Source organism: Echeneis naucrates, chromosome 23, assembly GCF_900963305.1.
Source record: "Echeneis naucrates chromosome 23, fEcheNa1.1, whole genome shotgun sequence".
NCBI lineage: Eukaryota > Metazoa > Chordata > Actinopteri > Carangiformes > Echeneidae > Echeneis > Echeneis naucrates.
This window is the reverse complement of record NC_042533.1, coordinates 14330928-14347168: the sequence shown is the minus strand read 5'-3', so window position 1 is coordinate 14347168 and position 16241 is coordinate 14330928. Positions and strand designations below refer to the sequence as shown.

Genomic DNA, 16241 nt, shown 5'->3' with positions numbered 1-16241 from the left:
CTCAATTTTCGTCTTCCTTTCTCCCTTGTTTCCTTTCCTCATCTCTCGCGTCTTCTCGTCACAGTCTCTCCTCGCCTGTTTTGTCCCACAATGCATTGTGTTCACTCGTTGGATCATGGACCAAAGCGGTAAGGAAAATGCACCGTAAGGCCGACGTTAGCAAACTTCTTTTAGCCAATATATGCTCGTACGCAGTTATAATTGCTGCCATAACAACTATTCAGATAACGACACACCATCTTCGGGGTGTATGTTTTTGCCAAGGCATCCCGTTATCTTCCAGAGCAGCGTTAAAGCTAGCTAGGTCTGGGCTAGTTTTTTTTTTTTTTTTTTTTTTAAGTGGCTAGCGGTGAAGTAAAGCTAAGTCACTTCTGTTCACCCAAAAAGTTAACGTCGAGTCTCCAGCCAACCCACACGTCCACTTATATTGTTGTACCCGAGTTAATGGAGTTATCTCATTGAATTCGAAACAAAGCAGTATCTGCACGTTACGAGACGTGAACCCAGACTGCTGTTTGAGTTGGGGCGCGAATGCTACCAATGTGGTGCTAGCACAATGCTAACTTAGCTAGCTAAGATTTTGGGCTGGCTGTCACAACTCGACGTGTTGTCTTCAGAATGTTTGCTGATGTACTTGAGTTGTTTTGCTTGGCTTCTTCTTCTGCTTTTTGCAAGCCAGTGCCTCAAGGTCTGAGCATCTTTTATTTGATATCACGATATTAACCCGCTCGTTGCTACACATTGCTTCTGTGATGTCTGTAATACCGTTTCATACGTTAAGGACATGCTAGGCCACTGTTACATGCCCTGCTACAGTGCATTCTCACATCCTGACTGAAAGCGACTTTTCCTCCAAACAATTCTAAAACTATCTCTACCTGGACCATGTTTGATTGAATCGATTTAATTATATATGCCGCAAAACAATCAATCAATGTGTTTGACTTAACTCTTCATTAAGCTGTTTAGGCTGTTACAAATGATACATATATATATATAGAACAAGTTTTACTCTAATTGTTCTCTTTGTAGACAATGATCTTCAAGGAAGCGACGGCTCTGGGAATTTGGGTGGCCCAGATGTTCGAAGAAGAGTCCCCATCCCCATCAAACTCATATCCAAACAACCCCTAAGGAGCAAACCTCAACCACGCATACAGAGACCCAGCATCAGGCCACCTAAAAGTGAGGCTGGAGAAGACGGTAGGCACTCATGGCACTACACCATGCCTCCCAGCATCATATTTTGGAACGATTATCTTAAAATCCACATTGTTGATGGGAGGATGATGAATATATACCTAGCACAGTATATACACTTACATATACATGGCTGTGTATTGTTCTCTGTGAAGTCTGTTTTAGCAAGATACATTATGTCTTAAAAAAAAAAAAAAAAAACAGCTCTTCCAACATTTTTACAACCGAAAACTGAAATTGGGCTGGCTGCTTTCACATGCCACTGCAGCTCAACAAAATATGAAAACACAAGGGGTGTAACAGGATGCTAAAAACATGATTTGGTATGTACCTCAGTTTTGAAATCAGTTTGCTACTTGGTACAGAAAAATGAAGAAAAAAAAGAGCAAAGAAGAAAAAAATTATTGTGTTTTTCATTTACTGTCAAATTGAAAACAAAAATCCGCAGGCTGCCTCAATTTTTGTACGCGGGACCTCCTGATGTTACCACACTGCCAGTTCCAGAACATACGCATGTATCTATTCTGTGCACTGTCAAGTGTCTCATTAGCTTTGCCGAGTTGTATTTCCTTTTTGTAAATACTACATCACATCCTGACGAAATGTATCCACATCCTACTTCTTTTCGCCATCTCTTGATGATGGCTATGGGATGCAGAGTAGCCAACCTGCAGCCTCTCAAAACAAAACAGTACATACATGCTGTGAGCTCCATTTCTGGGCTTAATCCAAAGTTTAACCTCACATGTTTTTCTTAGATGCCTTAATGCAGCCAATCCCCACCACTTTTAGATCATGGCACATCAAATATTGCTGCACGCTTATTTTACCCAATGCCGTTGAGATTAACCTCTTATGTATAAAAATTTTATACGAAACAAAACAAATTTTTGATATTCAACGGTATTGAGGCATTTCAGTCAGTGCCAATGAAGTATCAGGTACCCAACCCTATTTTTTCCATACATATATTATATACATACCCATATTTATACAAAGAGAGAGGCATAATTTATTTGGTTTTCTGCTTCTGTTATTTGTAGAATCAAGCATGATGAAGTGCCTAAAAACACAGCTGTTAAAGATCTTAATGTGCCACAAAAGAAGAATAACAGGTTCTTGAAGTCCAGGGATCTTGTTGACACTAGCAGGTTCATTGAGAAACCCTGGAAGAGATATCTGTAATGGTACTTAAATAACTAAGTTGGTGATCCCTGTGCTCATGATGGTCAAAATTAAAAAAGAAAAAGTGATCTTGCTTTTCATTTAAAAGTCAAATTGAAAATATAAAACAGTGAAAACATTAAACATAACCCAATTTCCTGAACAAAGGGGTCTTTCTTGAATAAAAATATGCCTGGGTATAGATAAGAAAATAGAAATAAGCAGTAAAATAAAGATCAATTCACATGTGGCATGTAGAAAATATAAGCATTTTCAACTTCACATTCTAACAATTAAATTAAATACAAAAACATTGGCTTTATTATGCAAGTTGAAATAAACTTGAAATCATACTCACATACTTGATTATACAATGTAGAAAACCAAAACCTTATTTGAGCTGCTTACTAACCTTAGACAAGTCATTAGTTAAATGTGCTCAAATTTGCTGGGTTAGCTCAAGCTGAGTGAGACTGGTCTGTGCTACATGCTAAATGAGTTTGCAAGGATGGCTCAAAAACAACATGTGGGGCTTTGCGAAAGCGTTCCCTCAACGAGGGGAAACGAGCATTGGCGAGTAGTTGCACTTTGCTTTAGCATGGTAATATTTACGGCTCATTCGATACCAGTGTGTATTCCTGCTGAACCATTCCGTACAGGGCGTTTGGGACAAATATGCATACTGTTACACCCTTATTGTTTTGCCTAGTGATTGCTTGGGCTGTGTCAAAATTTAATTTATTCCAAAAAATAAACAGTGAATAAAGTACAAGCTGTTTTTTTTTTTTTTTTTTTAATTCTACACCAAGAGGTGACTTCATCCAGTTCAAACTGGATCCACCAGGGGGCTCTACTAAATAACTCTTTGTACCATACACTGCAAATTAGACTGTCCACAGTATAGAAGATCTTGATCAATAGTATACACATTTTAGTTGCTATGTTCGATGCATTCAAAATAAAGTATGTTGATAGAATTTGTGCATTTTTACTAACCAATGATTTGTTGTTATTAGTTAAAACAAACCAGAGAGTCTTGTTTTCATCTCACGCAAGCTTGAAAATGAACAACTGTTTGACGTTGGATTGTGGCGAGAGAGAGAAAGGATATGATAACTTCTGTTATTATTGAATATTATTAAGAACTGTAGTTCAAGTCAATATCTAATAAAAATTCTAATTTCACTTGTGGTACTTGACATATAGGGAGACTTTAGTTTTTGTCCATTCCATCATTAATATGTCTGTGTTATATCTTACAGATAACTTTGGCTTCAAACAGGAAGACAGGTTTGATTGTGGTGCCAAAGCTGGGGATGTGTTTGCGAATCAGAGGAGATATCCCCAGCCACTGTTTTGGGACTATAAGGTACATCCTACTGGATAATCAGTCCAAAAGAGGGAGATTCCACACCTGTCAGTACTTTCAGACATAAGGGATAACAGTCCTTATGTTGGACTGATTTAACCTCCTGTCCTCGTGGATTTTGGGTCGTCTAGACCACAATACAAAATTTCTCTTGACAAGGGCCTGGTGTCCACATATGAGGCCATTATACTTTCACTTAGTGGTGGCAGAAGAGTATAATACATTACAAGTTAGATTCAAGACGACCAACAACATGCGAAACAACACCACGAAAGAGAAATTAAAAATACATCCCATGCAGGAGTTCAAGTCTAAGGAGGTTAAACTGATTATATCTATTTTATCATGTGGTGTTGGACTTAGTGTGTAAACTGTAGTATTGGAGTGTGTTCTGTTGTAAATTATTTGCGATTTAAACTTATTGTTCCTTTTTCTTTCAACAGCTAAACTTGATTGGCGAAAGAGACGAAGTCCCAATTCACTTCTGTGATAAGTGTGGTCTTCCTATCCAGCTGTATGGACGGATGGTATGGACTCCATTAATATGACTATTTTCTGCAGATGTCTTTAGTTAGAGCCTGATGTCTGACACTTTCCTTCTGAACTCCTCAGATCCCCTGCAAACATGTTTTTTGCTACGACTGTGCTTTGCTTCATGAGAAGAAGGGGGAGAAGATGTGCCCAGGGTGAGTGATTGTCTAAATGTTTTTTGGTCTTAATGTATTGTGGTAAACCGTGAAATATGTATACTTTATCATGAATGCATTTCATATTTTTTTTTTTTTTTTTTTAAATAAGGATTTATTGAACTTTTTGCTGCACCATTTTCCTCAAAGCAAAGTGCAACTGCTCCTCAGATGTGTTTGTCTCTAACACTTTGTTCTTGTGTTCTTAGCCTCACCCTCTACAACTGCACAGACCCAGTGCAGCGCATTGAGCAGTGCCAACGCGGCTCCCTCTACATGTGCAGTGTTGTTCCAGGATGCAAGCGTACCTACCTGTCCCAGCGTGACCTGCAGGCCCATGTCAACCATCGCCACCTAAGGGCAGCCAAGTCTTCTGCAGGCCGCCAGGAGCCAGTGCACCTGGCCCCTTCATCTGAGGTCCCTGAACGCTTCCGTGTGCCTCCACCTCACCTCCCTAAGAACCATGTTCACCTTCCCAACCCACTCCAGCATGGGAGTCATGACCCCTACAGTCAGCCACCACCACCAACTGCTCACGAAGCTCCACCCCCAACATCAGCTCTAGGTCCTGAAACATTCCGGATTGCCACGGTAACGACTCGTAAACACAGCAATCTCATTACTGTGCCCATCCAAGATGACTCCTCTTCCTCTCGTGAGCCCCACTCTGGTGGGCCAGGCCCCGGTCAGCCCCCCCACCACCACCCTGGGGAATATCCTGGCCAGCCACCCGTTGTGTCCCACTCTCACCACATGATGGCACCACCACAGCAGCACTTTGGCCCACCACCCCCTCCTCCTCCTCCCATCAGCCACCCAATGCAGCATCCTCCCCAAGCATCTGGGACACCACACATGGTGTACAACCAGGCCCCTCCCCCTCCCATGTCCACAGCCCCCCCACCAATCACTCCCCCTCCAGGGCACATTATGGGCCAAATACCTCCCTATATGAGCCACCCACCCCCAGGACCTCCACCACAACACAGCGGTCCCCCTGTCAATGCCCCCCCGCCTCATCACTACAACCCCAACTCCATGCAGCAATTCCCAGAAGACCAGGGCACTCTCAGTCCCCCATTCAACCAGCCAGGAGGGCTCAGTCCCGGGATGTGGCCTGCTCCGAGAGGGCCCCCCCCTCCTCGAATGCCGGGTCCTCCTCCTCAGGGCCAGATGCCTGGACCACATCACCCAGACCAAGGGCGTTATCGGCCTTACTATCAGTAAACTGCCAACTAAAGGAGTCTGTGTCATTCTGGTCCGTACCACTTGTCTGAATAATGTGATAGTAAACCTCAGGGTTACAAGATGTAGAAGTTTCATTTTGATAATACTGCCCAGAAGCAAGTGTGTATGTGGTACACATTTTAGTTAACTGTACTGAACCTCCCACTGAACATACTAAAGACTTCAAGAAAATCAAGAATGTCCCGTTTTTGTTTCTTGTTTTTTTTTTTTTTTTAAAGCTTATTTTTCTCTATATATGTGAGTTGACTTCATGCATATATACTGTACAATGAAAGATTAACTATGTCTCAATAAATTTTTAACAGTAGATTTTGATCTCACTCTTGTTTTGTTTTGTCATTAACAACAGTTCACTGAACATTTATATTGATCCGCTCAAGAAGATCTTAACTTCAGAAGATGTTTGTCAATGGTGGGTTAAAAAAATAAATGGAGAGGAATCTTGTGAAAAATAGCTTTCTTCCTCTTTCAGTTTAATTATGACTACTGACAGGTGAAGTGAATAAAATTGATGGTTGATTGATATCTTGAAGCAATGAAAAATGAAATGTGAGGATGAGTGAGACTTTTTCAAGAACCAAACTGATGTGTAGGCCACTGAGTCAGAACACTATCTCAGTTGGGTGATCATGGTCTACAGGGGTGAGGAGCTAACAGAAGTATGTCCATTTCCTGGGGAAGTCATTGCACCAGGATGCACTAAGGGAAGAAAACACTGGTGGAGACAGTGCGTGGCCTTGCACAATGTTATGACGGGAAACCTGGGGTCCTTCATTCATGTGGATGTTACTTTGACATGTAGTATCAATCTAAAACTGGTTCCAATCAAGTCCAGTCCCTTGTGGAAACGGTATTTTTGAATGTCAGTGTCCTCTTTCAGCAGGATAATACAGGAATGATCCTAGAAACAACAGCCAGTTCAAGGTGCAGACTTGGCTCCAAGTTCTCCAGATCTCGATCCAGTCCGGCATCTGTGGGATAAGCTGGACCACAACTCTGATCTGTGGAGTTTCTACTTCACAACTTCCATGTCTAACATTTAGATCCACTTACAGCTCTATGTCACAACGTCCGGCAGTTGGTTATAATCTCATGGCTGATCAGTGTATAAATTTAGGCTTTAGAGCACTTGACAACCAAATGGCTCAGAGACTTTGTCAGCCACCTGTTGATATCCAATGCAACATGTCTTGTATATTTATGAGTTGCTTTTATTTGTCTTAACTGTTATTTCCATGTGGTAGTTGGGCTTTACATATGCACTCTACAATGCCACATTTACAGTCACATGAAATCACACAAGAAAAAACATTGACAGACAGACATATTTAGAATGCAAGAAATGAACATTTAAAAAAATAGTAGTGCAAAAGTTTTGATTGTTAGCTGATACTGCAGACAGTGGGTATTAAAGACTACAACGAGCCCTGAAGAACAAAACAAAACTGAAAACATCAGAGTGAAATCGAATGAAATTATAACCTTTATAAAATAGCATTGTCTTTCTTTCTGGAATCTGGAGACAGTTGCTCTTCTAGTTTCCTCTAGAGTTTGGTATTCGTCTGCTATGAAAAAAAGACAATTAGTTTGAACTTCATAGTTTGTGATCTGGTCCTCCAGGAGGTAGCAAAAACAAGTTCATGTAGGATGACTGCGTACAACCCATATTTCTTACCACCAAGCCTTTGCTTTTGACCCCGCAGTGCTCTTCAAGCACATGCAACATGGCGTCATGAAGCGTCGGGAAGAACATAGAGGTGAGAATCTCATTGTCGAAGAACATGCACATGTGAAGTTTCTCCAAGACATACGCTGTCAGCACAAACAGACTGAATGTAAACTTGATAAAAACTGCGCTATTTTCATTCGTATGTGCTCATTCGCTGAGAGGAGGGGAGGGGATGATTGATGTTTTGTCAGTTTACAAGTGTCATCATTGAGTTTATCTTAAGGCATGCTTATGCAACTTACCATCACACGCCACGATGTAAACATCCACATCAATTCGCATGAACTCTTTGAGCATCTGTGGTGATAAGCAGCATTAAAAAAGTCAGAACAAAAACCTTTGGTTAGGCATCATTTCATTCCTGTGGCCCCTTTCTCTGGACCAGCCTAACCGAGGGCCTCCAGGCCATAGAGGCAGTTGATATATGACTAATCTTTTTTTTTTCTAATTTTTTTATTTGATTTTAACACCTCTTAATTGCTTTTCTTTAGAATTTGTTGTGTATATTCTTTTTTTTCTTATTATATATTTTATGTAAATTCTTAACTCGTAAGAGTTCACGCTCTTAGCATTTCATCATATGGTTCCTCAGTGCCTTGTCATTTATACAAGCGTGTAATTGTGCATGCTGCATGCTGGTTCTTTGGATTTCTCTTTTTCTGTGTCTTCTTTTTCTTCTTTCTCTCTTTTCTGTCTTCTTTCCTTTTTAAACTTTTTAAACTTTGTCTTTCTGCTCTGTAAAACTTTAAGGGGATTTCAATGATGGTCCATACACAACCCATACAACTACTGTCGCTCATTTTTTATTTTTTGATGTTCTATCTTTAGCTGCTACTGTTTAGATCCTGATCATTAATCTAAGTATCCAACAATGATTTAATGTGCAACACTAATGGGAAGCAACTAAGAACATTTTATGAGGTACTTTAAGTACTGAAGTCTCTTGTATTTTGCAAGTGGCACGTTGTTCTTTGACTCAACAATTGTTCACAGCCAACAATGTTAAAATGATCCCCACATTTCACAAAAATACAAGTCAAAGGATTTTATCTTGAAATGTAAAATGCAGCCTGTGTTTGTTACTATGATTTGGAGTTGCTAACTTTTATCTGAACAATCTGATGAAGATATTTTTTCGGATTTTTTCTGACAGTGATACTGGTAGACATTGAAATTGTTTTTTTGTTTTTTTTTTACCATTTTGAGTCCCTTCAGAGCAGAGATGTCCAGGAAGGAGACAGCAGAGAAGTCCAGGATCAGGCTGTGAAGGTCCACTCTGGGAACACTGATGTTAGCAGGAAGCTCAGCGTTCCAGTCCATCCGGAAAGGAAGGTCTCTGAGGTCAAGAGACAGATCCAGCTCTTTGGTGTCCAAGCTGGTCTTATTATCTGTTTGGAAAAATAAATCGACCAAGCCCCCCTGGTGGAAAAATGTATGAAAATAGACTTAAAGCTTTGTGAGAGTTTTTTTCTTTACCATGCTTTAGTTTATAGCAGTTTTATGTCTCACCTCTGAAATGTGATCACCCTTTTCCTGCAATAGTTTCTTGATTTTCCTGAGGGCCTTGGTCCTCTTCCTCAAAATCCTCGAGGGGTTAAATCCAACCTGAAATATCCGAGTGTTGACACCATGTTCACTTAATATATATTTCACATAGAAAAACATGCTGACCAATACACAGAGACAGATGGCATACATACAGCTTCTATAAGCTTTTCCCTGAAGAGGTCTATGTTGGCAAAAAAGAGAGGGGACGGTATCTTGAAGATTTTCACTCCGTTTGGTTCAAATGTCTGAGAATAAAGGCACCATGTTAAATAAACATTCGTAGGTAACAATGACATCAAATGAAAACTTGAGATAATAGTATTTCAGTGAGCCTCGGCCAAAACAATGAGAACAGGCACAAAAGCAACATCCCCAATAACATTCACACATGGCTAAATCAGGAACCTATAAAGAAAATAATATATTTACATGCAGGTAATCCTTGCGATCCCTGTAGATGTCAGTCCCAGGGATGTTAACCAAGACCGAAAAACGTGGACTGGAGAGACATGAGGAGGAGGTCACAGGCGTGTTTAAATTCCACTAAAGAATGACGTTCAAAAATACACTGATTCATACATATTATAGCAGATAAGCCGTTCCTTCAGATTATGAAGTTGCACGATGAGATATAGATCTTCCACGATATCTTCTCTAATAGGAGCCGCTATATATGGCACTGAATGTTAAAGTGAACTTCAGTACCAAGAAACTGCAAACTGACACCAAGAATGATGGCTGCTGACAGGTGTAGTTTGACCTAAAGCTCTTTGATTGCATCATAGAGTACTTTACTGACACCTACATGATAGACACACGGTCATTTACGCAATAGTTAAACGTAAACGGATATATTTGATGTAGATAAATCCTAAATTGGACTATGAGGTTTTCTTTTTTAAGCAGAGAGTAGGATATCTCACTGATAGGCTTTTCACAAGCCATACTTTATATCTGAATATTTACATCTTTTATTTTGTGTATTTTCCTTTTAAATCCTAAAGCAGGTTTTCAGTTTTTCTAAAGATCCTTTTCCACTAATAAAAAAAAAAAAAACTACTAATACCTGCTGACAACAGGCTTTTGCTAGCAATAGAGAAGGCTATATTGGCATTCAGACCAGGGTCATATGGCGCTGCAGTAGACGTGGGAATTTACAGACTTGGGGCCTCCAATTGGCACTGACTGTTCATTTTGGTGAAAAAAAGTTCTATATTTATATTGGATCACTGAGACAGTTACTGACCGAAAGTCAATGGTGTTCCAGAGAGAAGAAAAAATGTAAAATAAAGATGGTTTTTTGTCCCTAAATCCACAAACACGTCTTCTTCAACACATTTGAATATGGGACTTTTAAGCGTCACAACTCAGACACTAAAACACTAAAAACATAAATCGGGATTCTGCAGAACCTTTGATTGAGCAGTAGCAGGATGTGAACATGGCTATAAAGATGCATTTCAGAAAGCCAGTGTCCTCGGCCTGTTTTTAAAACATATGATTTGGCTAGGATGTCAACTTAAAGTGACAATAATAACATTTGGTTTGACTACATAATTATTGTGTTCCACATAGGGTTTTTTTCCAGCTCCAGCGATCCCATGATTTCTTTGTACATAAACCAAACTGATTGGAGATGCCATGAATTATAATTACAATTGAGTCCTGATGATTACACTGAGCAGCTCCACCCCCAAGCCCACTGCCAGACCGAGGTCCAGGCCCAGCAGGATGGCACCAAGGCAAGTTCCGATCCACACCACCTGCAGAAAAACACAAACTGTGATTGTGGCCAGTGAGCACTTAAACGGCTGAATATTTTTGATTCTACAAGTACACAAACATTTTGACATTAAAGTCTTACGGTATGTTTAAATGAGCACCCACACATTCTAATTTGTCCCTCCTTAACAGGTATGGGACTTCTCTGAACTGCATCAGCATGCCCTTCAAGTTGACAATCACCAAGGCCCCTAGGACAGACTGCAGTCAAATTCAATGTTAAACACGTTTATAAGAAAGAACATCCTTTAACTTTATGGCATATATCAATCTGCACTCTGACAAAATGTTCAAATGCTTTTAAGATACAAATAACGATATTGTCCTCCATGTTCGAACAAGAAAATACATTGCATAGGCAGCTCTCACCATGGGCAGCGGCTGAAGGAGGAACCCAAGTGCCAGAGTCACAATCATCGTCATCAGGGCTGATATCAAACCTGCAATCTGCATTTATAAGAAAAGAAAGTTAATGTTTGCTTTAAATATCCCAGTGAAACCAAAATGACAGTGACATAAACTGGCGTGTAAAGTGACATTTACAATAAATCCTTTTGTTGATAAAAAGTGTGTGGAGCTAGTGTCCCAATAAAAGTCCATGAACCAGGAAACAGAGACTGATCATGGCGAGTTTTTTTTCTTACCTGTGTTTTTCCTCCTGCGCTCTCTTGCACGGCAGTCCTGGAGAGAGCTGTGCTGGCTGCAAATGACCTGAAGCTTGCACCAAATATGTTGCTAATCCCAAACGCAATCAGCTCCTGCAACGGAACAAAGAAAGGTTGCATTTGTTCATTTCAGACTTCAATTATTTTGCCTGTTCTGCCTCATATATGTCGCACGAGACCTCAAAGCAAACTGTGACACGAAAGCAACACTCAACTTTACATTTTCACAGGCATAATGACTCATTTCACTGTTTAACTATTCTTTCTTTCTCATAGCCAGAGAGAGACTGTAGTGTTTGCCCATCCATCCATTCATTATCTATACAGCTTATATGTCAAGGTTGCAAAAATGTAACTCACCTGATTCCCATCAATGGCATAATCATGTTTGATGGAGTAGACTTTGGCCACTGAGAAGGCAACAGCAAACCCCACTATGGCAATAGGAAAGGCCTCCACAGCACTCTCTCGGAAAACTTCCATATTTGGTGCAATGGGAGTCTCATACCTGAAAGATAATTTTAAATAATCATCTGATGGAAGCTGCAGCATTTCTCTGCAACATTTTCCTTGTGGTTGTAGTACTTGAAACTTACCCGCTAACCATCTTGCCAACAACAGAAACATTATATGTCTTCTCGAAGTCGAATTCGTAGGAAATCCCACAAGCTGTGACCATCTGAGTAAATAAAAAAGATAACTTAACTTAACTTAAATAAAAGATAACTTAACTTAAGCTGCAATGCTCTACATTTTGTTTGTTGATTTGTCCAGAAGGATAAACTTTTTTCTCCTGGAATCACTTCTATATTGTATTTCGGAGTTTGCATATGAATACTAACCTGGGACATTAATATAAGCAATGCAGTTCAATATTTACTTCCAAAATACAATTCGACAAAATTCCTTTTTATTGTTTCATGTAAGATTTATTCCTCTGGATTGATTCTCCAAGACAGTAGTTTGGGAATCCCACAATTTACGGGAAAGATTTCCCCGCTACCAACTATATTCTCATACAATCAAAATCAGTTGATTGATTGATAACCAAAGTTTCAAGCTTGAAATTCAAATTTCCACGTTATTTGTAATAACTAAAACCAGTGGCTCTATGGAGGGTAGAAATCTTTCTTGAAATACACGCTATCTTTTGGAAAAGGAGAGCATTGCAAAGTGTTTACAGAAAACCATACAAAACTGGTATAGCTTCCCTCACCATGATAACCTCAATAGGTATAGGCACTGGCAGTTTGGCTTTAAATATGTCATTTAGCTCCTTCACCAGGAACACCACCACAATGATCACTATGGACATGACCAGGTCGCAGATGTTTGTAGAGCTGATCTGGACAAAAATCTTCTCCAGGGTCTGGGCCAAGGAAACAGCAACAACAAAAACATGTATTTGTTAGTGTCAAAAATCAATGAAAGGTGAAAATGCAACATATCTAAAAAAAAAAGAAAAAAAAAGAAAAAGCCCTCATACTGATAATTGCCTCTGTGTGACTGAGCAATTATTCAACGTGCATTTGGCACGAAGATGATAAGCGCTACAAAAATGTGAGACTTCCTACAACGTTTACAATCAATTCCGTGTCAACAATTTCCTGTAGGTGTCACAGAGTCACAGCCACAGCAGGAGGTGATTGAAATTAACATGAGCACAAAGTAACAGTTCAATCGTTCAAGTTAAATGGTTACCCATAAGGGAGAGAAACTAGCAGGTATTAGGAGGTACATGAACAAATGGCACAAGAATTTCTGCACTGAAACATTAGTGTTATTCTCGACTTTGCTCTGAGCTGTGTGATGGTCAACAGCTGTTTGCCTTCCACAAACAAGCTAAAACATGTTAGTTAGAAACTTTGGCAGGTGTAACTGTTAGTTGAGAGTCAGGCCATTTGTTTACTCCTGCTTCCAGTCTTTGTGCCAAGATTAGCTAGTTTTGTATCGATCTTCCTGTTTAATGCATGACAAAAGGCAAATAAGTGTATTTCCCAAACTAACAGGGTGTGTGACTTGTGTGTGATTTACTGTTAGTCTTTTCGATCTTTTGAGGCCATCTTTGGCTCCGCTCACTGTAGTTTGTGCTGTTTGTCTTATATCCCAAGAGTTGCTTGCAAAGTCAAGCTACATCCTCACACATCTGTTTCGAAACTAACGTAGCTGTCACATCCTGGACTTACATATATGATAGCTAGTGAGCCACTGATGCCTGGAACACTGGAAAACAGCTGGAAAGCTTAGACCTGCTCTGTACTTACATATATGATAGCTAGTGAGCCACTGATGCCTGGAACACTGGAAAACAGCTGGAAAGCTTAGACCTGCTCTGTACTCACATATATGATAGAGAGCGGGCCGCTGATGCCTGGAACTTGCAGCCCCAACACAAATTTGAGCTGAGACACAAGGATGTGGATGGCTGCTGCTGTGGTGAAGCCCGACACCAGAGTGTCTGACAAATACACAACAATGAAGCCCATCTGAAGGACACCCATCACCAGCTGGAAGAGACAGAAAGGAAGCTTGCTTTGAAACCTCTTCCACGGATACACAGGTTAAAAGACGCAGTAGCCAAGTCTACCTGGAACAACCCAGCCAGGAAGGTCACAGAGGAGGCCACCAGGACTCTCTGCTGGTCCGGGTTCAGGCCCTCAAAGCCTGTGATATTTGCTGCTGGTCCATCCTCTGGGACCAGGCGGGTCACCACTGCACCCACCATCAGACTCAGCACTGGAAAGGAGCCTGTGGGGAACAAGGGTACGGATGGGTGACGATGACATAAAGCATGTCACATCTTATGTCCATTGGTTTGAAGGGACAAGATTAACAATGTTATCATGCTGTGATCTATCTAAACTTAACTCAAGACAACTTGAGAGCAAATGAAACATAAATAAATTATACATTTAAATAGAAATAACCAATTAAATAATTCGGCGATATTTCGAGAAACAGGATGTTTTATAGTACTGAAGCGCTGAATCACATACCTACAGATATGTGTCTTGAGGTACCAAGGAAGAAGTATATGAGCACGGGGAAAAAAGCTGTGTAGAGGCCATAGCTTGCAGGCAGCGAGGCCAGTACAGAGAAAGCGAGTCCTGAGTGAGACAAAAATACCACAAACACAATTTTTAAACAATATGACGTCTTTTTCATAACTGAAAAAGACAATGACTAATGAAGGGACTGATAAAGAAGTGAGTAGTGGCAGAACATTCATTTTTCTTTTTTCAAATAACTGCGAAGTTACGAGAATATATTTTTTTTTTCTTTTTTAAAGTTTATTAAATTATTTCAATACGAAGTAATATATTACACCTCCTCTTCCAGGGAGTCAAGCCTACACATAGACTTTAACTCAGTGAGCCTCTTAAAATTACTTTTTTTTTTAAGGAGAAATTAAAGTGAGATCAAACCCCTGAGACTTTTAAGACTATAGCCCATTCAGGCACAATGGAATTTCAATATTAACAATAATAATATTACATTTTATTCATAGAGTGCTTTTAACAATACTCAAATACACCTTACAGGGAGCAAGTAATTAAAAAAAACAACATACAAAATGAATGAAATAACATCAATTTAAAAACATGCAGAGAAAAAAGAAAAAAATCAAAAACAATCAAACCATATCATTTTCAATTTTATCCACTAAACCCCTAGCTCCGCAAACTTAAAGTGTTAAGTTGACTTTAACAGCAACGGGGATTTTTTAGACTTTTTCTACCCTCACCTTGCATGATGGCCACCAAACCTGTGCTGATCCCAGACACCACATCACCCAGCAGCCACTCTCTCACTCTGTAGTTTCTCATCCAGTGAATAATGGGCAGAAAAGAGAGTGCTGCGTTCTTGGCCCGTTTTGAATCGCATCTATGCACAAAGCAGAAACTGGTTATATCAAATCAAAAGACCATAATTCTTATTCCAAACCTGTGCCCACTTACATTAGAAAGTCTTTCACATGATCCATGATGGATTTGCGTGTTCTGCAGACTTTGTCATGATCTTCAGCGAAGTTGTCCTCAGAATACACTGGTCTCGACACCAAATATTGTCTCCTCGGAGTGGCCATCTTCACACCTCAAGTGTGAATGTAATCTCCAGTGGAATGTGAAATGGTTTGAAAAAATTTATATCCTGAAGAGAACCTTTGGCCACTGCTCCCTGTGTAGTACAGTGAGTTTATATTTGATCTGTGATCTGATCAATTTCACCACCGTCAGTTTTGTGCTTAACTGGTTTAATCATTGACACAATCTCATTATGATTCATTTTGTGGATATGTGGGATGAGCAATTTTCATGTTCTCTAGTTGTAATGTCTTGCTTATCTAACCCTTACTTGCATTTGACTTAAAAAGTCAAATTCAAAAAATGCCACTTATTTAAAGTGATTACAAAAAATATCAAATTGTTTGCAAAGTGAAAATAGCAGACTGTAGTGTTGGAGTGTCAGCGTTGGCTTTATAAGGAATTCCCGCTTTGTGATAACGGTGAGTCTTTCTCAGGATCCACGATGAATTTGTTGTGTGACCACTGAGCGACACCTTTGGCTTCTGCACACGCACTACACAAAGGTCAAGTGAGCGACTGCCTGACGAATGCATTGTCTGGGTCCGCCTTTACTGTGGTCAGGATGGAATAAGGAGGGGTTGGATCTAATCACAAAACGAGTAACAAAAACTCTTTCCTTTCATACCGACATCAAAGAATCGAAAAAAGTGAAAAGACGTAAGTAAGTAACAGCTTCATTCACTGTCCACTGGATATAACTGAACTACAGAGGAGCGACTGTCAAATGTTTTGTTGTTTACCCTCCAACACCATCTATGGATG

At 40.0% G+C, this 16241-nt stretch overlaps 2 protein-coding genes across 3 annotated transcripts; one reads left to right on the top strand and one right to left on the bottom strand.

Annotated features, from left to right (window-relative positions):
* The first annotated feature begins 72 nt into the window (after positions 1 to 72).
* cbll1 (Cbl proto-oncogene-like 1, E3 ubiquitin protein ligase) lies at positions 73 to 5875 on the top strand. Of its 2 annotated transcripts, none has more exons than XM_029494734.1 (6): positions 73 to 128; positions 1033 to 1185; positions 3627 to 3733; positions 4177 to 4260; positions 4346 to 4419; positions 4629 to 5875. In XM_029494734.1, the coding sequence occupies exons 1-6, from the start codon at positions 116 to 118 to the stop codon at positions 5644 to 5646; spliced, it is 1449 nt and encodes a 482-aa protein (XP_029350594.1). In that variant the 5' UTR covers positions 73 to 115; the 3' UTR covers positions 5647 to 5875. The 2 variants fall into 2 exon arrangements, with proteins under 2 accessions (XP_029350594.1, XP_029350593.1); XM_029494733.1 differs by having other exon boundaries at positions 1033 to 1203.
* A 1207-nt stretch (positions 5876 to 7082) lies between these two features.
* LOC115037228 (chloride anion exchanger-like) lies at positions 7083 to 15478 on the bottom strand. Its single transcript, XM_029495723.1, has 19 exons — positions 15351 to 15478; positions 15137 to 15276; positions 14388 to 14498; positions 13979 to 14139; positions 13734 to 13898; positions 12608 to 12760; positions 11988 to 12070; positions 11752 to 11899; positions 11371 to 11484; positions 11096 to 11173; positions 10832 to 10927; positions 10601 to 10707; positions 9374 to 9443; positions 9097 to 9189; positions 8906 to 9001; positions 8594 to 8815; positions 7639 to 7693; positions 7343 to 7479; positions 7083 to 7094 (listed from the first exon to the last, which is right to left on the bottom strand). Exons 1-19 carry the CDS (start codon positions 15476 to 15478, stop codon positions 7083 to 7085), a joined length of 2169 nt encoding a protein of 722 aa, XP_029351583.1.
* Between the last annotated feature and the right edge of the window lie 763 nt (positions 15479 to 16241).